Source organism: Lissotriton vulgaris, chromosome 9, assembly GCF_964263255.1.
Source record: "Lissotriton vulgaris chromosome 9, aLisVul1.2, whole genome shotgun sequence".
In the NCBI taxonomy this organism is placed as follows: Eukaryota; Metazoa; Chordata; class Amphibia; order Caudata; family Salamandridae; genus Lissotriton; species Lissotriton vulgaris.
The window spans coordinates 1,130,568,790-1,130,595,625 of record NC_141697.1 but is presented as its reverse complement, the minus strand read 5'-3'; the positions used below and the strand labels follow the sequence as shown (position 1 = coordinate 1,130,595,625).

The 26,836-nt window shown below is 41.4% G+C and overlaps 1 protein-coding gene across 1 annotated transcript in view; it reads right to left on the bottom strand.

Moving 5' to 3' along the window:
• Window positions 1–26,836, bottom strand: part of FGD3 (FYVE, RhoGEF and PH domain containing 3) — a 569,969-nt gene that overhangs the window by 207,806 nt on the left and 335,327 nt on the right. The window contains exon 4 of the mRNA XM_086939157.1: window positions 15,722–16,316. Within this exon, the coding sequence (XP_086795283.1) occupies window positions 15,722–16,316 (595 nt within the window). The remainder of the gene's footprint in view (window positions 1–15,721; window positions 16,317–26,836) is intronic.

The window sequence follows — 26,836 nt, the reverse complement described above, 5'->3', positions numbered from 1 at the left end:
GGGAAAATATCTTCAATACACAAAAATTACAGCGGTGGCCCGTGAACTGTGGCTGATGTTTCCACAGGAACCGCCTACTCTGATTACAATGCAGGCTATTGCAACTTTGGCTGGAAGACCTAGATTAGTCTCTCACATTTACCGGGCACTCAGGGAAGACATCCCTGCTAACCCCCTCCCAGGTCAGGCCAAATGGGACGCAATTCTGGACATGCCCTTAATGATACCTGAGTGGGGGAGAGTACACGAAGAGGTCAGGTAAATCCGCTCTAATACCCGGTTCAAGCTTACAACGTACAATATCGTACACCAAACCTATTTGACTCCACAAGTATTTCACAGAATATACCCGGGACGCTCAGCCCATTGCTCTAGATGGGGTTACGTGGATGCCCATTTCTTACATATGCTTTGGGATTGCGCTGATTTGGTACCTTACTGAAGGTCAGTGATAGATAGGTTACAAACAATTACAGGGTGGCTGATGCCCGACTCCGTTCGGGAGATATTACTTGGATTCGTCCCTAGACCTGTAGGTAAAAAAACTCACAAGAAAATGTTTGCAGCTTGGGTTAGTACTTGCCAAAAGCAGAATTGCAATTGGGTGGATGAGTCCGAAGCCCCCCACGATGGAGAGTTAGGCCAAAGACCTACAGGAGTGGGCAGTAGTGGAGTTAATCAGGATGAAGAAAGTCAGGAGAGATGAAAGGCTGGAAGATCATGAGATGGCCTGGAATGTTATGATACCAGGAATCCCTGCAGGTTGTTGGCCCCCCTCGCAGGGGACCGAGGGGCGCAGGTGGATCGAGCTGGTTCAGGGAAAAGTAATAATGCACGAGAGCCACTCGGAGTACAGGAATGCAGGGGAGAGGTAATTCTTGTGAAAAGTAGTTAGACCTATGGGATCTGGCATGAAACGGGTACATGTTTCGCGACCAAGGTGGGGAGGGTAGGGGGGTACTTTTAAAGTTATGATCTGTATTTTTTATTATATTGTTGCTTATGTTCGGATCCAACAATGTACACTCTCATATATGTTGTTGTTGAAAAATACGTTTCATTTTGAACGGAATGTGCGAACACTACTGTCATGGCTCCTGTGATGTATAACTGTTGCCATACTTTTACATTATTCTGTTGATCAATAAATACAATAAAAATGTTGACTAAAAAAATTAACCTAAGGCACCAGTTCCCAATTATGAAGTTCTGGACACTCTTGGGTGCCACATAGCACAAAGCATGCACCATTTGTGTTACATCACAGAGGTAACCCATTTTATTTGTGATCAATAAAACTTTGCATCACATAGAGCAGTTGTCATCCATCATTAGAAAATCAGGGTTTCTTTCATGTAGAATAGTCCCTTCCTTGAATAATTTGGATGTTATTGTGCAGCTTGAAATCACTGGTGGGCAGTTGATGCACATTTGCAAAATGTTTTGCATTATTTAGCAGTAGGTGTTTTACTTTCCACACAACTTCAAAACCATTTTTGGTCTCAGGCAGCTTCACCAAAATGCCTCCCTCACTTCACGTCATTTTCACATAGCTTATAGGTGCAGCATTTTTATTTATTTAAACGCCATTACAATTGGAGTTTTAGTTATTGATAGAATTCCAACAAAATTGGTTGTTTTTAGGCTAGTTAAATGTTAATATAGTCTGGTCATGTTGGCTCTGTTGTGCAGGTCAATGTGAGTATAGATCCATAATCATGTCACACGAACTGAAAGCAAGCACTGGCAACGCCAAGCTGTCTGACTTAGTTTGCATCAATGTCATATGAGCTCTCAGAGCTTTCTGGAGCCAGACACTAACAAGCACTGGCAATGCAATAGGTCTCCCATTTGCGAGAGTTTGAATTATTGGCATTGTAAATGACAATGTCTTTTATTTATGTGTTTGAAAGCCTGCTATGAGTGCATAAACACACACTTTGTAGTTATAGTAGTAGTTGCTTACGAGAAGCAAGGCTGTTAGTAACTGTGTCTGTTTTACTGGCAGCCGTGCATAAACAAGGACTATAAGTACAAAGTGCGTGCGTATATGTGCTTGCAGGCTTTTAAAATAAGTAAATAAAAAGCCTTGGCATTTACAATGCCAATAGGTCAATCTCTCACAAATGCGAGACCTATTGCATTGAAAATGCTTTTTGTGTATTGTAGGCATGAGGTATTTGGACATTAACATATGTTAGCACAAAGTGCTTAATGTGTGTGGGCTTAAAAAAGTATGTAGGGGTAGATAATGTAGCAAACGCAGTGTTTAATTGGTAGTAATTTATGAGCAGTTGGTAGTGTGTTACACTGTGGAGCAATGTTTTTTTTAAATATTATTTGTAAGTACTGCAACTAGTGTAAACATCGCTGTATTTTTAGTGACAGGACATGGGGTATAAATGTGAGCATTGTTGTAGTAAGGACTTGAAATTGATACAATGCATATGTACAGTTATAATCGCTATTGACTAGTGACATGTGATGGAAGGAGGAAGGTGGAGATGGGAGGAAGCAATGGTCGAACTGTATTTTGTGTAGTATGTGTTACAAATTATCCTGGGAATTAGTGGGGAAAGTGCTGCAAAACCTGTGTGTAGCTTGTGAAAAGTAGGGAAGAAATAATTTGTATTTAAAGGCAAAATAAAAGTTGCATTAGCATACAAGCATAAGGCTAGTGCTGCCCGTGCCGTGCAGGGTAATGTCCATGACAAGATTGGTATTGTAGTTTTGTTACTAGTTTCAGATCGCTGTTTGTACAGTAATAGAACGTGTTGTGAGATTATTTGTTGTAGTGTTTTGGCATTGATCTAAAAGTATTACAAGATTTGCAGAAATGTAAAACAGGAAATGTAATGGGCAGATGCGTCAAAGGCTCCTTTCAGACTGGCTGTTTGCTGTTTGTAATTGTCATGGAAGATTTTACGGGGAGGAGTAAAGGCGCAGCTTGAGGTATATGAACCAGACAAGCTTGTTTAAGCGGCTAATTGAGAACACACAATAGATGGTGTGATAGATTTGAAAAAGGAATGTTTCTCGCAGACAGTAAACAGTGCTGCAGGGCATGTGTCAGCTATATGGAAGTTTGTAGTTAGATAAAGATGTATTAGCTATTGTATTAAAATTATGGAGTGCAGTGAAAGGGCTTAAAGATGAATGTAATAAAAGTAAGGTACTGCTTGCAAATGTATGAGATTTGCTGTTTTTTATAAATATTTATAGAACATTAAAAGTTACTCCGTGCCTGTGTGTTTTTTTTGCGTGGGGCGGTTGGAGGCGTGTTAATATTTATAGGTTGTACCTTATGTGGTATATACAGCTTATTGTGTGCTAAGGAGTGAGTTACATAATACCACCTGAAGGTCACTTTTGCTAGTTTTATAATTTGCTGTGCTTTAGTGCGCCTCAAAACCCCCTCCTGTACCGTTCGAAATCTCTACTTCAACTTAAGTGCGTGTACGAAGCATTCGTGCTGCCCTTTGTGCATGTAGGGAAAGGAAGTATGTATGAAACCGCACTTTTGTGTGTTGAGGCGGCAAAAGCGATGTTCAGAACAGGAAGAAAGTGGTAAAGATGAAGGGAGAAAAGGGAAAAGCGAATGGTGAAAACCAAAAGTAAATACGAGCAGCAGTTATTCCAGCAAGAAGAGCTTCATAGCTACAGGGAGGGAGCGAGGGACTAGTAGTTGTGCAAATGGCGTGAGCTGAACATGTGCATATGTCCTGTGCTGCATGCGCTAGGTAAAAAGCATATGCGGGGGCATGTATTGTTGTGGTAGGGTGGGATGTACAAAAGCAGAAGGGGCCTAATAGAGGCTGTAATAAAAAATGTGCCTTTAATGAGCGCTGATTTTGTAATACAGAATGTAGGGCAAAAGGCTGTAGAAATAGGGAAATAGGGAATAATGTAGTGGCGTGAAGCCTTGACAGTAGCGGTGCATAATGTGGCGGGCATAGCAAGGTTTGGCTTTAATGTGCTTTAACACAGAATGGAGTGTGAAAGGCTGTAAGAAAAGGGAAATAGGTAGCAATTTAGTGGCATAAAGTATAGACAGTAGCTGCGTATAGAAACGTGGGTTTGATGAGCTTTGGAAAGGGCCGTAATGGAGGGAGAAAAGGAGGGAGCGTGCAGTGAACAGGAAAAGCAAACAGCAGAGCCATTAAATAGAAGCAAAAGGGGCCTTATAAAAACAGGGAAGGAAAGATGAAGCGAGTGAGTAGGAGTTGAGGTAATGTTCTGTTCTGGTGCATAGCAATGGTTGGTTTTTACATGTTGCAACATAAAATGGAGGGTAAAAAGACTTTCGGAAAAGGAAAATAGTTAGTAATGAGGGGTGAATGGAATGCAGCTAATGTGTGGTACGGTAGGAGAAATGAGCGCGCAGAGTTTGAAAAAATTAGGAAAAGGGTGAGTACACGAATATGCAGTGATGCAAAAGGGGCACCATATGAAGTAAGCATTAAGGTACGACTGGGGCTGAACACAAAACTGAATGCGTGGTATGTATAGTTTGTATTGTTTCTGGTAGTGGTGTAAAACAGTGTATAGCATCACGCCACGCGCAGTGAAGGAAAGTGTGTATGGAACGCCACTATTGTGTGGTGAGGTGGCAAAAAAAATTAATGATGAAAAGCAAAAGCAACAAGCGCTATAACACAAGCTTGGCCCCGCGGCTGCGAAAGTTAACTATTAACTGAGAGAGGGAGCAGGAGGTGAGCCTGCGAGTGGTGCGCGCGCACGCGCCTGGAAGAGCAACAGCTAAAGGCTGTGAGAGGAAAGCCAGATGGTGCCTGTGTGCATTACTGTGCGCATAACCGCACGCTCTAGGCCACACAAAAAGCTGTGGTTGTCTTTTTGAAGCCCACTAACTAAAAGTCTCGCCAGATAAGCACATGCGCTGGTTCAGGTGAGACCTAAAAAGGAATATATGCTTGTCGTACACAGTAGGCACAAGTTGGTGCCATTATTTTATGCATGTGAAATTGCAAAGTTGAACAGGACTAGACAGGAACTCCATCTTCACAGCACCAACAATGTGTTGAGATGACCATGGCAAAGGAAAAATATTGATCTAATTAGCTATCACAACAGAGGGCTAAATCAGTCTGTAGCCAGATACTTAAACCCATTGACAGTCACTGCTGTTTTTGACCAACTCTGTATGTGGTTGACTTTTCTCTTGGAAAACACCAAGTCTACCAGTGTGGTCTTGCTCGCCCTTTATACAACCATTCATCATGTGTTATGAAACTGAACACTAATTTCAGCACTTAGTAGTTTGAGAGGTTAACAGTAATAAGTGAAAAAAGGTAAGAAAAAGCAGGAAGCAGGTACGTAAAAGAAATAGACTACAAAAAGTAAAATATACTATACAAAGGAGTTCAAAAGGTAGCAAAAAAAATCATGGGTAAGTGAGAAGTTTATTGTTCATTTTTAGAGTTAGGATTAGAGTCATATATGGTGTCAGGCATGACGTAAGGTAAGTTTAATGTTTTCATGTCAGGGTAGGGGTGAGAGTAAAGGTCAGGGTTAAGACTGGGTAAGAGGAATAGGGTAAGAGATTGTATTTGGGTTAGTTTATCTTTAGTGGATGGGTCCAAAATTGATATGGGACAACGAACTCTCAGTTTTGCACTCTACTTTATTACACACAATCAACTTAGTAGTAGCAAATAAAACAATATAGTATGGGAGACCAACCTCTAGATATCTATGTATTCATACTACGGTAAAGATTCAAAACAAGCAAAAATCAACCATTTTTTCATGTTTTGGCATTTTTACCCTATCCCAAATGGAAATATGATTGGTTAAATGCTTGACAATAACTAAGATGGTACTAAATGGGAAATAATGGAATGATATACACCAGCCAAATGCACCATTGAGAGGGAGGAGGAAGAACTTTATAGGACACCAGCTAAGGGGATAAAACAAATATATCCCAGTACAGCGCAGTGGGCTTGTACACTGTCAAGCATTACATAATGACTAACAAAGTAAATCTAATCACCGTTAAAACACACTAACACAAGATCACTAAAATATGCTACAAAACTAATGGTGCACTGAAAATATGCTTAGAAAACCATTGTGCTTCCTGGTTCACCTGTAAATCAATCTCACATATTTTACGACATTCCAGAGCTGTGCATGCCATGACAAGGTCTTGCAAACAGGCAACAGACCCTGCTGGAATACACCTATATCTGATTTAATATTTATGTATTAAACTAACCTCTGTTGCACAAATAGGAAAATGGAATTAACAGTGACGACATTTAAATGTAAATGAGAGGCGAGAATTAACCATGCATTGCTAGATTCTAAAGGCGATTCTCAGAACTTTGATTAAGTTAAAACCCAGAAGAGGCAATTCTAGATATACTTTCTCTGATAAACCAATTCAAATGCAGAAAATTACAGATTACCAACAGTGGCGTGTAAATGAATCCTCACACAACTAAATGCTACAACTTTAAATTAAACGTATCCACAGCACTGCCGCCTGATGAGATCAAATCATATTTACACCAGTGAGAAGCAGTGTTTTTAAAGACATATCGTTTAGACAATCCCTGCGGGGAGATTCAAATGTAGAAGAACAGGCCATTGCAGGATTTGGTTAGCTCACCTGTGATTGGGTTGATTGGGTTGGGTTGATTGGGTTGAATACGATGGTGAAAGGAATGAAGCGAGGTTCTGATTTGGCTCGGAAAATTGGATTCGTGGCTCAAGAGGGAGCAGGGAGCATAGAATTAGGTCAAGGGTGTTTCTTTATAGGGTGTAGAATTCCATTTGTTAGATGGGTCACATAAAGGGACCTAAGTAGACATTGTTTGCGAGCATGAGTTTTTTGGCCCTAACATTCTTGAATTCCTTCTTCGGACTAGCATGGATAAAACTGAGCCACAGTAAAGCACGTGCTATAAAAAAAGAGTTTAAACCAAACAAAAGTTATGTAAAGTCACTTGGTCTTAGAGCACATGAATATAGAGCGACAATGGTCTATTGTTTTAAGGCAAGAGACAAAGGCTACAATTATGGTTTCCAGTTCTTTAGTCAGAAGTAGAGAATTATAAACAGAATGCTAGAGAAACACAACAGTAATTACAGCATTAACCAAGATGTTTAGCAGTCCTACAGTCAATGAGAAAGAATAACCAGTGAGTGCTGTTTTCCTCAGAACGTTCATCATTTAAAAAAAAAAAAAGATTTGTTTCTACTCATTTATCAGGAATAAAACAGTTGCTTATTCCATTTCATAGGGGAATCATTAATTCGACAGCCTACTCCTTAGGTACATTATTTTCCATGCTTCGATTAATAAAATAATATTTTATCTATTACTATTTATTTTTTCTCAGAGTTTGGGTGCAATAGGGGAAACTGCAGTCCACGTGTCTTTGTGGCATGGCTACCGGGATGGCTCTAGATGCTTGCAGGGAGACAGGCAGCTCAAACCACTTGCCTGGAACTTATATTTGATGTAACAGTAAAGAAGACATATGAACCACAGCATACTGCTTTGTCCAGCTTAGTTGCTGAGATAGTTTAAAAGCCACTGTAGGTGTGTGCTGAACAATGTCTATCAATAAATCTAGTACTATATTTATCTCTTCAATTACTAAACCTCTTTAGGAAGCAACATTTAATCATGATTCTGAATCTGATGGTTTGGGAAGAGAATATTTTAGAGTCTGCAGCCTATTCCCAGTTCAACAACATCTTCATGACAGAATTTACTGCTGTCACCAATATGCTGGCAAGGTAAATGTAGAACAAACCCATGGTGTATGGAGAGGCCACACCAGAAAGGGGAAGAAAATTGTGCCACCAACCTTGCATTTGCAATGGTGAGTACTCCAGTTTATGAGCAATTTATCCTGGGGGCTCAGGAATACAAAGCTTCCAATGTGATGGCAGCAAAAGGCAAGTTTTTTTCAGGGCAGGTGGGAGGGAAAGTTAGAAAAAAATATTAATGTTACCATGCACCTCCATTGCAGCACGTGGATATTTGAAAACCCATTTACTCAGGGCCGGACTGACCGTAGCGGGCACCGGGCATTTTCCCAGTGGGCCGGATTGGTGGAAGGCGATTTTGTACCGGTGGGGGCGGCTTTTGTTGCTGGGGGCCGGTTTTGCAGCAGTGCTACAAAGTCGGCCCCTTGTAAAAAAAGCGCAGCAGCAGTGTTCCAGCCCTTCTATTACTCCTAACCGACCCATCCCGGGACTGGTCTGCCGCAATTGCCAGGCTGGTTTGAGATCCCAGTTTGGCCCTGCATTTACTGCAGTACAAGAACTCCTTAGGTGGACCAACGCAACCAATGACCTGTCCCCTCACACTCTTTTACATTTTGTTCTGCTAACATGAGTTCTGGCCAAACTAATGCTGTCTGGAGCCAGACCTAAAACATCAGGCGGCTGTGCAACCGATGGAATCATTTAATAGTCAACTTGTTACATTCTACAGGGACAGATGCTTAGAAACTCAAAGTAGATAAAACATGCCAGATATGTAGTAAATCGCTCCATACCAAATATCTTATTTTTAAAGCATGCAGCATATCTTAGTAATGAGCCATTTACACATAATTTGTCATCTGGTGGATATCTCTCGCGCACAGTGAGAGCAGTTTTTAGCTCTAGTGTCTAAATGTTTTGACATAAAGCAGATCAGGAAAAACAAAAGCCGAGAAAAAAAAAATCACACATACTACTCCATCTGCCTCACTGGTGCCCTATTGTAATATGCTTAGGAAGCAAAGAAGAGATAAAATACCAGGACATTTATAATGTGCCTGATAAATGCTCTGCGAGCTTTGCATCAAGAAATGCCGGACAAGCACCGACTTACTTGGGGATGTCAACGACGGCTGCTCCTCCGCTATGGCAGAGGAGCGGCGCCCCCCCTCCAGCAGCCCTACAACAGGGAAAATGTAATGATAATGAACCAGGTTTATTATCGTTTTATTTTTTTTCTAGCTGCTGAGTTTTGGGTGGGGCAATCGCAGGGCAGGAGTGGGGGACAGGCATAAGGGGAAGTGTTTCGCATTGGTATCAGTGTGCATGTGGGTTTGGCCAGCCGTCTTAGGACGGTCAAACTGACATGCGCACTGAAGCTGTCTCCAACCTTAGCTGCGTGGCCAGGTTGGGGACAGCAGGCACAGGCTCCCAGTCTAACTAGGATTGCAAATTCATAGCGCTCAGGCCAATCCGGACGCTGCTTTCATTCTGCCTAGCAACATGAGAGCAGAGTCAGGGTTAGCTGCAGTGGATTCTGGGAACCTGTGCCTGCAGTGGGGTGAAGCTTAGAAGAGGGTGATGTGGCGATCTGGCGACGCTGAAGGTAAGTTGTTTTTTGTTTTTGTTTATTTGTGTCGTCCGCCCACCTATTCGTCACCCCCAGCCCCTTGTCACACTTTCGAGACACCGGCTGCTACTGGATGGTAATCTCCGGCCCCAGCAAATATTTCATGTTTAGGATCCCTAACGAGGCTTGTGTGGAGCATGGAGGAGCAAGAAAATGTTCTTAAAACGGTTCTCAGCATAAAAAACTACTTTATTTTACACCTATAGAGACTTGTTTGGTGAAATATAAATAATTTGCCGCTCTGGAATTGTCTGTATGTGTTTCTTTTATTTATTTTTACAGAAAATAAATATCAACAGTAAAGTACCCGCCACGTGGAAAAGCATATTTGTAATTACAGAAGTAATTCTGTTAATCTCTAAAGGGTTTCACTTTAGTGAAATGTTGTTCTGCCAGAAATGTTCCAGTGCCCCGCCCTGTGACCACTGCGTACTGTGAGTAACTTTGACTAGACTTCACGAGTTAAATGCTTAAGCGTGTTTTAGCCACTGACATTAAGAAGCATTTCTGTTTTTGCAATGCAGTGTTGTTTCAACAGGCATGCCCTAACGAAACAAACATAATGTTGTCATATATAGGAAAGAGGTATGGCGCCGCGGCCAGGGCGACTAACGCTGGGATCTGGGGCTCACGGTTCGATCCCCGGCACCGGCGGCAGGTCAGCCCAGCACCATGTGACTCTAGGCAATAGCTTGCTTAATCTTCCCGACGGCCCCCAGAGCTGGGATGCCTTCGGGTAACTGTTCGCGATTTACAAATACTGGATTTACATAGATGGATTATCAATTGCTGATTTTAATGGCTAACCATCACCTTTCCCTGGAAGATTTCCCACTTGCATCTAAACTATTGATCTTATGTCAAGTGAAGTAAGGCAGTGTCGTGCTGGCTCATGTTCTGGGCTTCACGAGCGTGCTCACACTTCAAAGAAGGAGGTGATATGCACTTCAACTAGGACAAGTAAAAAAATAGAAAAGACAGTCTTGAAATGATCCGTGTTCGTCCCTTCACATACATTTCCTAGCAGGGATGGTACCGATGGTGCCCTGGCCAACCTGACTTCAAGATTCAAGACCTACACTCTTTGTCTAATGATGTTCACAAGAGGCACAGAGTCTTAGGACTGGCCCAGTTCAGGAGACATCCACAACAGGTTTAAGTTTCGACTAGACGTGGGTGAAGGTTTTAGCTAGTCCTCTGAAGTAGAAATGATCAAGAAAAAACAAAGATTCACAGGTGTAGCTAACTTTTCCGGAGGTTTAGTTTAACACCACCAGCTCGTCCAAGTCCAGGATTTCTGGCACAGGCTGTCTCATGCACAGGACATACCCCACCAGGAAATCCTGAGGAAAGCAGTTGCACACCTTCTCTACGCAGGTGAAAGACGTAGCCAATGGAAAGGGGGTCATTTGAAGGTTAGGACTCCAAACTATGGCAGATGATGGTGTCAGGGGATACCGGCAGTCAGTACAAGTGAAATGTGTATGGGCACTTCTAGTTCCGATGCAGGGCATAAAGACTAGGGATTGGGGTCCTACCGCACAGCAGGGACGGTCCACCCACTAAGCTGCATGGTCGAGTGCAGGAGTAAGAAATGTTTACTGCTGCAAAGGGTGCCTGAAACATTTCGCCCTAAAAAAAACCCTTGCAAGCTTCACACATTACATTTGTGAAATTGTGAACCTGAGTACCTCATAAAAAGGAAACCGATCACAGAGTTGAAAAATAGTAAGATCATTTAGCTGAAATTGACCACCCAATCCAAGGAAGTGACTTTTTACTTAAACTAAGTTTATTCACAACACAGGGACCATATAAGCAGTAACATAACTAAACACTTCATAGATACAATTATTACAATTTAAAAACAATTCCACAGTCAAAACAATAATTAAACACTTCACCTTGACCTTGAAACAAAAGCATTTAAATATCAAACTAACACAAATTATTTTCCATATAAAACATTGGCAATTTCTTTATCAACAGTTACCTAAAAAACAAATAATAATAATAATTCTCGGAACTTAAAAAGAACAAACAATAAGTTATGGAAGCAAATATAATTTGCTTTCAAGTAACACATAATAACAAAACAAGCACTAATTTTTCAGGTGCCGTAAGACAACAACTGCACACAGAGAACAATGATACAGGTTTGATATTCTACACCTTAAAGTACTGTCCAAAGCAAACAATAACAGCCACCTGTTGTCTTTGGGTTTGACAATCACAACTGATAATTTGTTGTACTAACAATTTTTACTTCTACAAAATGCATCCTTGACTGGTCGCCCATCATGAAACCTAAATTGACTTTAATCAGCATCCCAACAGATTGTTCTGATAAAGTCTTCTTGTGAACAAAGAACAAGAGGCCTCTAGCAAATCTGCTATGATCAATCCGAAGATCTCATGTAAAAAAAACACCTACATAACATGTATGCTTTTTGCTCCCATTGTAACTGCTTATTCACGAGTTGAGGCATTCTGCAGCCACAGATCTGAAGCCTTTTCTAGGTTAGCAGCCTAAAGAACATAGCAGTGGGTCAGTTAGTAAACCCTCTAATCCAATAAATATTGATATGCAATAAACATTCCAGGCAGTTATTCATTTATGTCATTTAAAATTGAGGGTTTTTTTGTCATAATTAGCCTAGGCGACAATATGTGATAACATAATATCCTCTGGTATACTGGCTTAACACAGATGTCACAGAAAATCTCCCACACTTCCTAATAAAACAACACAAAAATTTGCACTGGATTCAAATCTCTTCTAAAAAACAATTGCTAATGCTTTTTAAACTAAAGTTTGTCATTAAAAAGCACTCAAAAACTGCTATATGACCATTTGCAATTCATCCTTGTCTAATTTCAAAGTGGAATTTAATTTCTCCCTGCCCAATTGCAGAACTTGTGATTTAGTGATATTAACAATCAGATTATTTGACTTGAAATAATGGGTTAATATGTTCAGCTGCCTTTGAAACCTTACTGGAATGCAGACCAAATCTGTCAAATCGTCAGCTTGTAGTTAAATATCAATATGTTTGCCAACTCCTTTGGTGGGTTTCCATTTGCTCCAACTAATCTTTCTGGAAGGTCATACAGAAGGAGAGAAGAAAAAATGGTGCACTTACGCAACTTCTACTCATTATACTCATTAGGATATAAATGATATTAGTCATCTCTCACTGTCTGTGCACGTTGACCCTAGCCCTGGTTCTAGTATGACGAGAAGTAATGACAGAAAGCAATTGCTTGGGGATACACCTTTTATCAAGGTTGCACCACAAAAGTGCCTGAACAAAAGTGTTACAAGTGGATGTGCAAGTGCACTTTACAAATTATGTAACCTAAAATAAAAATGGAAGCATGGGCTGGCCTGTAGAAAATCCTGTCTGCTCTGAGAGGATTAGCTGGTTAGCCAAGCTGACACACTGAGCAATTAGATTAACCAATAGGCCAATAAAATATATTCTGAGTAAGAGAAAGAAAGATGGACCAAACATGGGGGACGGAAGAAAGAATACAGAGGGACAATTAGGAAATCAGTGACAAAGGTAGAGAGCTGGGATGCAGACAACCCTGTACAAGTGAGTTAAATACGTGGGAATCTTAGATTAGTGGTACAAAGATGCATAAAGTGGAATAAAAACTAGACATCACTCGTAATCAGCAATTCCAGCTTACGTTAGCAGGCATTTGTGCCCCAAACGTATTATTTGTTTTTATATCCTTACTGATGAAGACAATAATTAACATGTTATAACATGACTGCAACACAATACAAGAAAGGCATAGCTTCAAACTTCATAACCTATCTGGTATCATATTAAACCAGCGCTTCACTTGAGCCAGTAGTTTCCGGTGCTCGGCACCAGCACTTAATTGTCAACAACTGCGCTTCTGACAGTCTGCCACAAGGTGACACTGTCCGGCTAATTTAGAGACAACCGCAACCACAGTTAATTATTTATATACATAAAAAAATGTCTATGACCAGCCACCCAAGCCATTCTTATAGCTTTGGGGCCTGAAATAGTCAGATTTGTCACATGTGCTGGAGTGTGATGATTATTAGCTGTGTTCTCAAGATCATTCTCTTCTAAAGATGTAACTACATTCGGTGCTACTTGAATATGAGAAATCGTAGGTGGTTTAAATAAACAGGCAAGTGTTTTTAATTATATTTAAATTATCTTAATTAGCAGGCTTGTAATATACAGTGTGTGAAGTTCTATTTTTTATGGACAATGTGATTTACTTCTATTTAATTGTATATTTAAAAAGATCTATTTTTTATGGACAATGAGCTAGATTCATCATAGTCCCGTTTTGCGAGTCCTTAATAGCGATTATTAAGGAATCGCTATTAAGGACTTGCAAAACGGGATTCATGTAGGAATCGCTAAATAAATTGCGATTCCTACACATTCCTTATTTGCTATTAGCAAATTGCTAATCGCAAATAAGGAATAACTCCACATTCATTCCTATGGGCCTTTGCTAATCGCAAAATAGGATGCGATTTCAAGGGTGCCAGGGGTGTCCAAAGTACACCCTGTAGCACCCCTGAAATGTAATCTACATTGGTGCTGCGCACACACATGTCCAAAGGACATGTGTGTGTGTAACATGCAACTTAGAAATATGCATTTAAATGCATTTTTCTAAGTTTTCGCTATTTACCACGAGGTTTGACCTCGCGGTAAATAGCGGCCCAAAATTGCGATTTCGAAATTTTTAAATGGTTCATGAATTGCATTTATGGAATCTCAAATAGAGATTCCTAAAATGCAATTCCTAGCAAATATGCGATTTCGCAATTACCGATTTTTGCATTTGGGATGATGAATCCCAAATGCAAAAATTGCGCTCGCAAAGGGCCAGATCCGCAGAATCGCCCTTTGCGAGCCGATTTTTCTTTCATGAATCTACCTGAATGTGATTTACCTCTATTTTATTGTAAACCAATCAATGTTATTGAAATGTGTTTGTCTTGTATGAGCTTACCGTACTGCGGAAAGGTTATGTAAAGTTAGTCCTGTGAACTATGTGTTGTATTTTTAAATTCATTGTATTTTTCATCACTTTTTTATTTTAATCTATGCTTTGCAAGTAGTTGTTTGGTTATCATCTTTGGCAGAATGGCTGGGGCAGTGTGTGATGCAAGCTGCATTGGCCTCCTGACGAAAGCCCTGGCACTTATGTTTTTACAAATTAAGCACTGTACTAAACAGGTCTTAAAGGATGTACACACAGTCAGCCACGGCCCGTGCAGGTAAGAGCGGTGGGGCAGGGTGGGTGGGGGTGGTAACATTTTTCGACATACGGCGTGGGAAAATTAAATAAATACTTACTTTTCCCTTGTTGTCATATGTCGAAATCCCCTCCTCCCCCAACCTGGCCCCACTGCTCTTCCAAGCACGGGCCGCGGCTGCAAACCGTGAAAGAACAGCATGCACACAGATGTGGTGTTACGGCCAGTACTGCCAACTTTGGAAGAAGTCTCAGCATCAGCCCAACATCATCTGTTTCTGAACAAATCACTCGATATCCCCATGCATAAAAAAAATTAATGTGACCTTGTGCAACATAACTGGTGCAAATGTAAAATGCTCCAATACCTTTGAGCTCAGCTCGCGCTATATATATTAAAATCTGCAAAAACAAAATATCCACGTACCGTTGGGCACACATTATTTTCAATATTGTAGAACCAAGATTACGTATTTTCAATAATGTAGAACCAAGATTACGTTGCGTTGGAACTGGCATTTGATAGCACCAAATTAATTGGGTTTCAGTGGGCCCACAAACACCTCTGGGCCTGCTCCCTCTGCATCTGATAGGTAAGCTTCAGCAAGCATTGCAGCACAATACTACTGACACCTGGTCAAGCACACTGCCCTTAATATGTAGTGCATCTTTGTAGTACCTTTAATGTGTAGCGCATCAGCCAGTCACTATAAGATGGCCCTTCAATTCTAGGTAAAGACAAATAACACTCCACCTCAGACAGACAAGCTACGCCTAAGACAGACAACATCACTCTCCATCCTCACGAGAAACTTCAAAACTTGGCTCTTCGACAGACACCCTCCTTAATGGACTGGAACCTGCACCTCCGCCACTCCCCCGCGCCTTGAGAGCCTTACGGGTGAGTAGTGGCACTTAACAAACTTTGCACTTTACACTAAGCTGTAAATTTCTCAGAAACCTGAACGTGTCTGGTCACAGTAGCCAGACCTATGCAAGATACAGGCCACCATACGTGCAGACCTAACATCACACAAAAGTGCGCCATTTGTACATGCACCTGTGTAGTGCCTTCTCTCTTACCTTAGTTGGATCTAAGCACTCAGACTTTGGCACTTCTGTTGACTCATGTTCTTCACTGCTACCTTCGTCCATATCACTGTCCTCATCTTGTGTGGAGTCTCTTTTCGGATCAGAAGGTAGAAAATTGGTATCCATTTTGTCAGCTTCAAGGTCTGTCAAATTCTCAACAGCACTGTTTGTTTTCAGGTCCGCGTCTTCATTTGAAAAAACCTCTCCTGCCACACTACAAGAAGGACTGTCAATTCCACTGTCTCTGTTGGGTATTTTTCCATTTCCATTTTGCTCCTCATTGAAGTCAACATTTCCATCTTCTGTCTTAGATTCGTTCCTTAAATCCAGAGGATCACAATCCTCACAATTTTTGATAACACTTATATCCAGATCTTTGATTTTTAGGATGTCGGCACTGGAGAGTTCCACTCTGTTCCCTAAATGTGGCTGATGATCATCAACTTCACCCTGAGCCGGAGTTGGCTCTCCTTTGGCAGCTGCTGCATTGACATCAGTAGATATACACTCTTGTGAAGAGTCCAATCCAGGTTCCATCTTAAGATTTAAGTTCAGCTGGTTTCTTTTGACAATGTACACTGGTTGCCTACAGATAAATAACACAACAATGAACACGAACAATAAAAAACATGCAATTCAAAGCTGAACAGTGCTCACACAGTTTGGGTTATATTTTAATTTTTTCATTTCACTGAACCAGTCAAGGCCAAAGAAGTGTTAAAAACAATTTAATATTTTCCTTACCCAGGAATTCCCATGAAAGCCCGAGGCAATGGCCACACACCTTTAAGAAGGCCCTCAAACAATATTAACCAAGAAAACAACTTTGACACCTGAATATACATTTCTGTTGAAGATCCATGTAAGAGCACGGAAGCATAGGTCATGATTTTCTAATCCTACCAGGATCACCTTCTCACTGTTACCTCAGTTTCATCCTTAGACCTCCCACTTGGCTACTGACCTAACTCCAGCTTGTATTGCCTCTCTAGGGTTTGAGGTGCCTTTGAACTGCCTATCCCATAATATCGTACTATAAAGAGCACAGTTAGGTTTTAAAGATGATTATATGTTTCCCTACACCTTGGGTTATCAGTGCTTAATCTGAGCTGGTGGTTTCAGGTGCTTGGCATCAGCACTTAATTGCCAACACCGGCTCTTGTGACTGTCTGCCACATGGTGGCACTGTTTAGATGAGCACAACACGAGTTGTTTATTAATTCAAGACAGATTGAAAATGAATATTACCTGCTGCCCAAACCATTATAATAGCATTGGGGGACAGGAATAGTTTGAATTGATGCACTTCTAGGTGTATGATGGTTAGTAGTTGTCTAGGTAGTATCATTGCCAGCGTGGGCAGGGGCAATGAGTGGTGCAAGCTGCAGTGGCATCCTGACGAAGGCCCTGGCGCTTATCTTTTTTTGTTTTTTGTTTTTACAAATTAAGCACTGCTATCACTGCCTCTTTTGAGTCATTTATTGCTATTTGAACTGTCAAATATTATACTGAATGTACCTTCTATTTATATGAGTGCACGGTCATCATCCATACCTTATACTGCTTTATAAAGCACCTGGACAAATAGCTAGGCCTTCTTTTTGTACACAGAATGAAATTAATTAAATTAAGAAAATAATTATGCACAGGATGAAATGATGGATCAGTACAGTACTTGTAGGAATTATTAAGCTTACTGAGGAAGAGCTACGACAAACAGAAGGCAGTTATGAGCTGTAAACTAGATGGAGTGTGCCGCACTCTTTGCCTGGGGAGTTTGAAGAGTGTGCAGGACAGCGATGCCCCAGGATAATGTGATGGTGGTAAGCTTGATATGCCAGGGTTAGAAAACCTATTACAGCAAACGCACATAAGGACTGGTCATCCTCTAGTGCTCCAGAAGTGGAGCTGTCTTGGATTGGAGGTGCTCCTAGCGACAAGGACTTAGGGAAACCTTCAAGGTGCTGAATGCAGCTGGAGAGATGCTAGGATTAGCAGTGGATGACCCCGTGGCACAAGCGGGAGCAGGTAGATCCAGAAGTGCAGCATCAGTGAGGGTCCATGCCACACCTTTGGGTTTCTGGTTCAGCAAAGGTGGGAAAGGAGCACTGGGTATATAAGAGGGATACAATATGTGCACTAGCAGATCGAAGAATAATGCAACCATAGGGGCTGCAACAGGCCGCTTCAGGTTTAAGTCACATATCGGAGGGTGGGTGTGGGGTTGCTAGAAAGCACCAGAGGGGGCATAGTCACCCTGGTGTAGGGGAAGCAATGGAGGAAGGGGGAAAGGAGAAAAGGCCGCAAAGCAGGTCCAGGTAAAGTCAAAGAAAATTCAAAGTAAGATGGAACATGAGAGACACCAAGTCTACGAAGGCAATGAAGAGAGCAAAGGAAAGACCACATTGAAGCTATCAGAGATGGTATGGAAGGAGAGATAGCTGGAATGCCACCCTCTGTGGATAGCCAGATGATGAGGATGTTAGAGGACTTAACCTTCATAGAACTCAAGGAAGAGAAACAACAAGGTCTGGCACTTGAACAAGGTGCTTAAGAGTATTATCAGGCAGTTGGAAAACACTGGTGATAAGTGTTTAGAGGAAGAGATAAAGGAAGTGCTGCCCCCCCCCCCCCCCCACCCCTAACAAGGAAAGAAAATGGCCAGCAAATGCGTAATACTATTTCATGGACGAGGAGGCAGAGAAGATACAAGAGTTGCCTGCCTCATGAAACACAACATGCCAAGGCACCAAAAGGAAAGGCAGGTTTGTGAAGGGGCCACAAATAAAGTTGCATAGATAAGGGACACATGACAATATACCAAAGATTTGAGGGCTTTGGCCCAGGTTCATGAGAAAGATATGGTGCTAGGGTCATGTGGCAATGATCCGGGAAGGAATAAGGTGGCCTCTGGTCATCGGTGTGGTTGGATAGTGAATTTGAGTGAGGTTGCTTAAGGGGTGGATGTGGGTTCCACAAGTGAAAACGGCATGGAAGTAGGAACTGGTAAGATAAAGGGGCAGGAGCAGGGCACTTGGGAGCGAAGAGATAGCATGAAGGCTCAGAGCTAGGCAGCCAATGCATGCCTTAGAAGGAAGGTTTGTCTTGAACCCATGTCCCAGGGATGGGGCGGTGTTTACCTGTGGTGCCAGCTATAAAATGGGACCCACAGGATGGTATATATTTGATATTTTTTTAATGAGCAACATAGGCCAAAACAGCTTGGCATTCAAGCTATAAGCCAACAGGGTAGATCTTAAAAGTTAAACAGAGTTTTTAGAGATTTCCTAAATCACAAGAGATTTGATTCAGCTTGAAGAGCAGTAATAAGGGTGCTTCATTCTTTAGCAGCCGCTCCTAAAAAGGAGCGATCATCAGATGTTACAATCTTGATTTGGGAAACTAAAACAAGTGATTGTAAATTTCAATGCAGCGTGCCCATGGATCAATGCCATGAAGATGTTCCAGACATGAACACAGGAATATGAGAATATAAAAGTCTGAGACAAATAACAAGAGAATTGACAACTACTCTCTATTTTATGGGAGTCAATGTAATTGGATTAAAACTGAAGTAATATGACCAGTTTTAGAAGCTTTGATGATTAACAGGGTCACTGCATTTGATAGAATGGTGCCACAGACAGTGAACAATGGGGTGCCGGTGGGAAACATGAGAGTGGAGCTAGGCAGAGGATAAAGGAGGGAACTGAGCACTGGCAAGCAGGTGAGCATCAGCAAGAAGGGCTACTTTGAGAGGTTCCAAAGGGCTTGGTGGGATTCATCGGACAAATACTTCAAGAGGGAGGGGGAGCCAGAAAAAATGCAAGATGCATAGTTTCAGGGAAAGGGTTTCAAATAGCAGGAAGCAGTAAGAGGGCCACAATTGTGCATCAGGTTGTCAATGATAAAGCTGTAACAGCAGTGCAAAACTGATATCGTCTTCTGCTGGTCTCCACAATGGCTTTTAAAGAATGACCTTAACTGTTCCATGAGTATACCATAAATACCCAACCACAACAAGTACATTAAATATATTTTAGGAATGTGTATTTTTTGCTAACTATGGAGGGAGACAACTGGAAGCAAATGTTTGTCATCTTGATATTTTCAGGACTATGATTTGCAGAGTTGAAAATAAATTCTAAGCATGATTCTTGATTAATATCTGCGCAACTTCCTTATGGGCTTACTGGAGGGCTGTACAGCGCTTTCATCTTCTAAAGTGTATGGACACAGTGACATAGTCCAAGAAAAATATATATTTATTTTTCTTGGCTAACAGCATGGCTTTTGTTTCGCTGGCTTCCCCTGGGTGTTGTAAAATTCAACTACAAATAATCACTACACCAGTCAAGCCGTTTTGGCTTACATTTTTAATAAATATTGCAGACTTAGAAAATGTTTGGTGCATAGGACAAGAAACTGCACTAGCATGAAAAACTGTCTGTCTCCAATTGCTGGATGTGAACCCAGCGTATAATGCACATGCTGTATAACAATGTAATCTCCAATATGCAATACATTTGGTCACAATGAAACTTGCTATTAATCATTCATGGAAACTAACTAGGGTTGCCACTGGTCAGCAGACTTCCCAATTTAAAAAAAATATCTCATTCACAGTGTGATGTGGGGGGGTGTGTGTGTGGGGGGGGGGGGGGGGGGCGCGGAGCTTCATTAGGAGAACTGCCTGAGAGGCACTTCTGCCCCTTGCCCCCACTAAGTTCCCCTCCTTCAAAAAAGAAACTTGCATATGTTGGTACTGATGTGCTGGGATATTTTCCCAAAACTTAATGGACATTGGCAGTTCAGAGCCTTTAAAAAGAAGCTAGAAATAAAAGTTTTGCAGTGGTTTCTCACTAGTTTTCGCAGCCGCCTGTGATGTTAGCTCTTCATTGGTTGACCGCGTGAAGGGAGCAAAGATTGCTTTACGCACGGTGGCAACATGTGAGTTGGCAGGTATTTTCCCAACATGGCTGATGTGTTTGTATGAAGCCCAGTAAAATAAAACATTTGCAAAAAATAGCAAAAGCCAACTTTCTTCCCCTTCAAAATATAAACTTAAAACAACAAACGTAAGAATAAATTAATGGAAAATGATTTAGAACAGTCTAAATATCTAACGGAGGATTATAGTAATTAGAGGTAAAACTGACATTTTAATAAGACTAAAGAGGAATTTTTACAAGTTACTATTCAGTTACTAACAGCTTGAAGTCAGAGAGTCTCTAAATATGAACAACTGTGCAGTATTTAGCTCTGAAAACGCCTCAGGGCATCAGCCTCAGCCGCTCTGAGAAATTTGACAAACTATCACTAGAGTGTCGCTCGTTTGGTGCCCTCACGTTGCAAGATGTTTTATTTTTTCTCGGGTGCCTTTTGATCTTCATTTGCTAAATTTTAGCATTTATCTCAAGGGAACCGTTCATCCATCTTTATTTTCTCTAACATTATACTTAATTGGGGAGAATGACCCCTCCAGAATGCAGCCCAGGGTTCGGAGCATACAGTTGCATCTTGTTCTGTTTATTTTGTTACTATTTTTGCGAGATCCTATTGCATTGTATTGAAAGGTGTGAAGGAATCTGAAGATCTAGATCTGGTACAAGCAGCACCGAAGGCAGCGCTAGACTAGTCTCAGAAGTCACTCTTCTAACCAAACCAACCCTTGCAAACTGCACTCGTTTGCACGAGTTTATTCTGCCCTGGACCAGGGCTGGACTGGCCGTATCGGGCACCGGGAATTTTCCCTGGTGGGCCAGAAGGGTGGAGGCTGATTTTGGGCCAGTGGGGGCCGTTTTTTAGTTCAATTTCTCAATTTTGGTTCTTTTGGTAAATCATCTAAAAAGCACCGCAGTGTGCGCAATCCAACTCTGAGAACGAAGCTATGTACAATGGAGATGTGGGCGCGCGGGTTCTGGTCCGTCGTCCGAACACTGGACGTTTCCTGTGCTCTTCGGGGGGCACGACCCATCACCTCAAGACTGGGAAGCTTGTGAAGTCTCCGTTTCCGACCGGACAGTTTGCAAGCTCTTGGTAACTGCCCACAAAACGAATAACCGTGCTATGGGGAACCCACAGGTTACTGTGTACAAGGATTGACAGCACACCCGACAATCACCCCCCTAACCCCCCTAACCTCCTAACCCCCTAACCCCCAACCATCGACTCCTTCGGTATGTGGCGACAGGAGCCCTTAAGACCTCACGGGGCCCGCACACTCGCGCAGACGGATGATTTCAGGGACTGGCGACTGATGGTGATAGAAGGGAACATATATAATTAAACCTACCAAAGGTTGCCTGGCAACCGGTTCCTATATAGCACCAAATACTGTACTTAAGTCGTTCTACCACACACAACCACACACACACAGCCACACAACCACACACATACAACCACAACTACACGCAACCAAGCACACAACCACAACTACACACAAAACCACACATACACCCACACACACATGCACACCGTCAGTGCACACTTTCACCAGGCACAGACACCATCAGTCGTCAGTGGACGCTTTTACCAGGCCCAAACACCACCAGCCATCAGTACACGCTTTCCATAGGCACACACCACCAGACGTCAGTGCACGTTTTCACCAGGCACACACATCACCAGCCGTCAGTGCACGCTTTCACCAGGCACACACACCACCAGCCGGCAGCACACACTTCCACCATGCACACACACCACCAGCCATCAGTGCTCAATTTCTACAGGCACAAACACCACCAGCCATCAGTGCACACATCAATTGTTAAGGCATCCACAATTAACTATTGTAGCAATCGCAGTATGGCGCACTTTACTTTTAAACATATTCATCTTAAGCGCAGCATGCCACCATTGCTACAAAAATAAATACACTTTTTTTGGGCCTACAATTTATAGACTTTTGTTGCAGTTGGTGTTGCAATATTTAGCAATGCCAATAGCTCAAACTTAATTAACCCGACACCTATTGCATTGTAAATGCTTGTGTTACTGGGGGCTGGGTCTGCAGCAGTGCTGCAATATCGGCCGCCTGTAACAAAAGCAGCAGCAGTGTTTCCACCAGCATTCCCCCTCAAAACCCTCCCCCCCCTCACCAGTTCGACTTAACTGCCAGGGCTGGTTTGCGTCGTCAGTCTGACCCTGCGCCAGACCCGGAAGGTGCACACACGACATCCTCTGGCCATATGTGTTTGTCGGATTCAGGGAGTGGGACACCATTGGGACATTTACTACACATGTGGAAGGTACCCCAGCAGCACGAGGGACCATTGCAAGACGCTGCTGTATATTACTGTCTGCCTTTTTGAACTGCAGATATTAATACAGTCATGAAACCTGCAGACCACCCAGTGAATAACCAGGTTTCAAAGGATGTTTGTGCCTCTTTCTCTTCAGGTGCACACAAAAAGCTTATTGGTATTTCCTTTTGGAAATGCAAGAAAACTATTTGAAAAGGCAATTTACGCATTTTGTGCTTACGTACATCACTTTTTATACAATAGTGAACCATTGCTCATGTCAGTGCCAGATTAGACCCTGAGGAGGTCTAGGCAGTCGAAATTTCGGGGACTAACCTTGCAAATTATCTCCTACTACGCAATATACTGGATTTCTTTTTACAAACTGCCAGCTGCCAGAAAATAAGCTTTTATAAGACAAACTGATAAGTTAATGTGATGTCTCTGGTTTATGTACTATAAGTTCTTAATGGGTATGTTACATTATTCCAGTATTTTCTGTATAGGGTGTTTTTTTGTTCAAATATCTTGATTGTTATTTAAAAAAACATTTGTAGTACAATAGCAATACAGCAAATCAGAATCAAATCTATAATAAATTGTAAAGTAGAGTTCTTAACAAAGAATTTAATTGCCAATAAATACGGAACTCGGATAAAAGGAATGACAAAATAAATATCATGACGAATAATAAATATTATAAATTCATCAATTATTGAGTATAAACCCCAGAAGTAATAAACAGATGAGGCAGCAAAATATATTGCAATAAAGATATATGTTAGTTGTATTGCTTGATAGATGAGAAACATCAGCGAGAGAAGAATAAAAGAAGGAAAAAGAAAAAGAAGAAAAAGAGAAGAAAAAATATTAGAGAAAAGGAAGGGACATCCGCTTCATCATGGCACTAAACTCTTTTTGGGGCCTGATACAGAAACATTTATCACTAATCTTTAATACATCTATAGTTCTCTCTTTACCTATGATCTTGCTAGATCCATGGGCGACAGTTATTCCTTTACCTCTTGATAATACGGATTTGGAGCTCTTAGATTTACTTTTATCCATTGCTGTTAAAATTATACTCACAGAATGTAAATCTTTTCATCTTCTGCCTTATCATACCTGGTGAGCATGGGTTGCATATCTTCGTGGAGCTCATACTTTTGTTGAAAAGAAGCATTATTCACCTTCAATTTCTAATAATGTTTGGCGGTCTCTGGATAACTATATGAACTTGTCTTCTCAGGGGTTGGTTGCTCGATATCCCTTTGATTCCATTTCTCTATAGGGTCTTTAATCTAAAATGTTCACTTATTCGAGTTGATTCATGTTTTTCTATCTTGTGCAAACATTTTTTAAGAAAGCTGGATTGTAATTTTCTTTCAGGATCAAATCAATATTATTTTGATCCATTGTCACAGAGACCCTAAAAGGAGTTGGGCCCATAGGCTGGTGCCTACTTTGCCTATTTGGTATTCCAAACTAGTTCATGTCAATCATTTAGGCAACAGAGGGTATCCTTTTCAGGATGCACTCGTCCACACCCACCAAGGTGGGATGAATCTTTCTCGAGTCATGCTCCACGTTGGGTGAGCGGTGAAACACCCAACGGGCCCTGGATCAGGTACTTTGATGGAGATCTCTTTCTTTGCACTTGCGGTCCACGTGGGCCACAGGTGCGTGCCCTTGTTCCATTAGAGCAGGTGAAATAGTGGTACTTTAGGGAGGTATGATATATATTGTCTATGGATAAACAAGAGAAAATATATTTTATTGATCATAGATTAAATCCATGACAAGATTAAATAATAACATGAGGACTCGTATGACCCAAGTTGTCCGTACGTCCTTCAATTGGCCAATATGTTTCTTGCCCGTTCGCACAAGAGGGGTCAATGGCAATTCTTCAAGACTTACTGGACCCTAATCTACTTAGTGTGAGCACTTTGTTGGGATGTGGTGTTACAGATAAATAGTTAGCTTGTATTCACATCCATTTTATAAGAAGGAGATTAGCCCCAATATGAAACCCACACTTTCATTGATTTAATGTGATCTTAATCCTTGTTGTTCAAGGCTCCCATAGGCTATGGGGCCAGTGGATACCGCTTTAAATTTTTGCTACGTAAGAGTATCCCAAAATGTCTACTTCCTGTGTATGCATGGATGGACTAGTTTGTACAAACCAACATACATATGTACAGATACATGCATACATTTCGTAATCCACATTTCACCAGAGAAAGTGAAATCAGACTGCAGTCGCTCGTATCATACTGCAACACCAGAGCATAATTGACTTCAATATTATTTCAACTTTACATCAGTTACGTATGTACATTTCCCATTGCCAGACAAGACTAGAGATGCAAATAATCTTACATTGAAACTTTCTGTTCTCTTTATTTTCTTTACTTATTTTAGGAGCGATGTATAACTTATATTTTAAATGGTTTCATTATTTACACAGGTGCACTGGGGTGATCATCACAGTATCTATTATGGAGCAGGCTTCATTCAGTTAAGCTGTGGTTTATGAGTTGATGTATTTGGCAATGTTCACGAGTGAGGATCAGCACTTAGTTTTCTTGGTTTATAATAATGTTATGGTTATTTCAGGTTTGTGGTTTCCATGCCTGGGACCACCTGGGCTCAAGATACATGCAGTGTGTTAATAGACAAATTTGGAATTTAATATCCAATGCCTTTTGCATTATATACTATATATGTTGCAGTTTTTACATAGAACAAACAGCACACCAAAGAATGATCCTATGCACAGCTTGATGGCGACTTTGATCACATTTGATACCAATCCGTGAGATGACTTATGTTCCAAAAATAGCGAATTACTTGGATTGTATGTATATACAACACATCTTTTCTCAAAGCAATTTGTATCATCATGCACAATGAAGGAAGGGGAAAAATACCCTTCATTTAATCAATGATATGATATTTGTTTACCGGTGATGGGAAATGTACAAACATAACTGCTGTACAGTTGAAATAGTATTGAAGTCCATTATGTTCCAAGATGTCTGCAATTGGAATTGAGATCCTGATCCTCTATTAACTGTTCAATGGTATCCTTTCTTTGTGTTTATCTATTTTAGTGCACTATTTGTACTGAGTATGTCTTAGAAGCTCCTGGACCCATGAGACCCGTGAGAAAGACTGAATGCCTAAATGCTTGAGGTCGGTAGCCAACTTCGATCAACAAACACTGGTGTTGCAGCATGATACAAGTGAGTGCAGCTTGTTTTCGCTTTATCTGGTGAAATATTTTGGATTTTCAAATACGGGCATCCCAGCCCTATTGCCTTCTGCTACCATTTGAGGATGGGAAAAAGGATGGGTATTTATCACATCGTTTTTTCCTCCCAACCCCTCTCCCTCAGAACTGACCTGGTGTCTTGCAGAGACTCAGACTCTGAGAAGAATGTAACCACATATCCAACGCCAGAATATAACAGTCATTCCTGGGAGACGGGCTCAGTATCTGCACTGCATGTGAGTTGAATGACGCAAAGTATGGACGTAAGCGCACAGACGATTCAGCGGTGTGATGGCTTTTATGTAATAGCCAGTAAATGACAGTCGGAAACCCACAGATCCCCTGTTGTTTTAAAAGAAAGATTACAGACATAAGACTAAGCAAAGGGCCAGGGCATCGCAGTGCATCACACCATATGACCTACATAGGTAGAGGACATTGAACAGTTTATGTATGCACAGGTATTGCTTTAAGCAGAGAAGCAAAGAGGAAGGAAGCCACAGAACTCTTATAAACCCAATACCGCATTGTCAAATGTGAATGGCACAAGACGCCATTGATTACATCATCCAAGGTTTATTT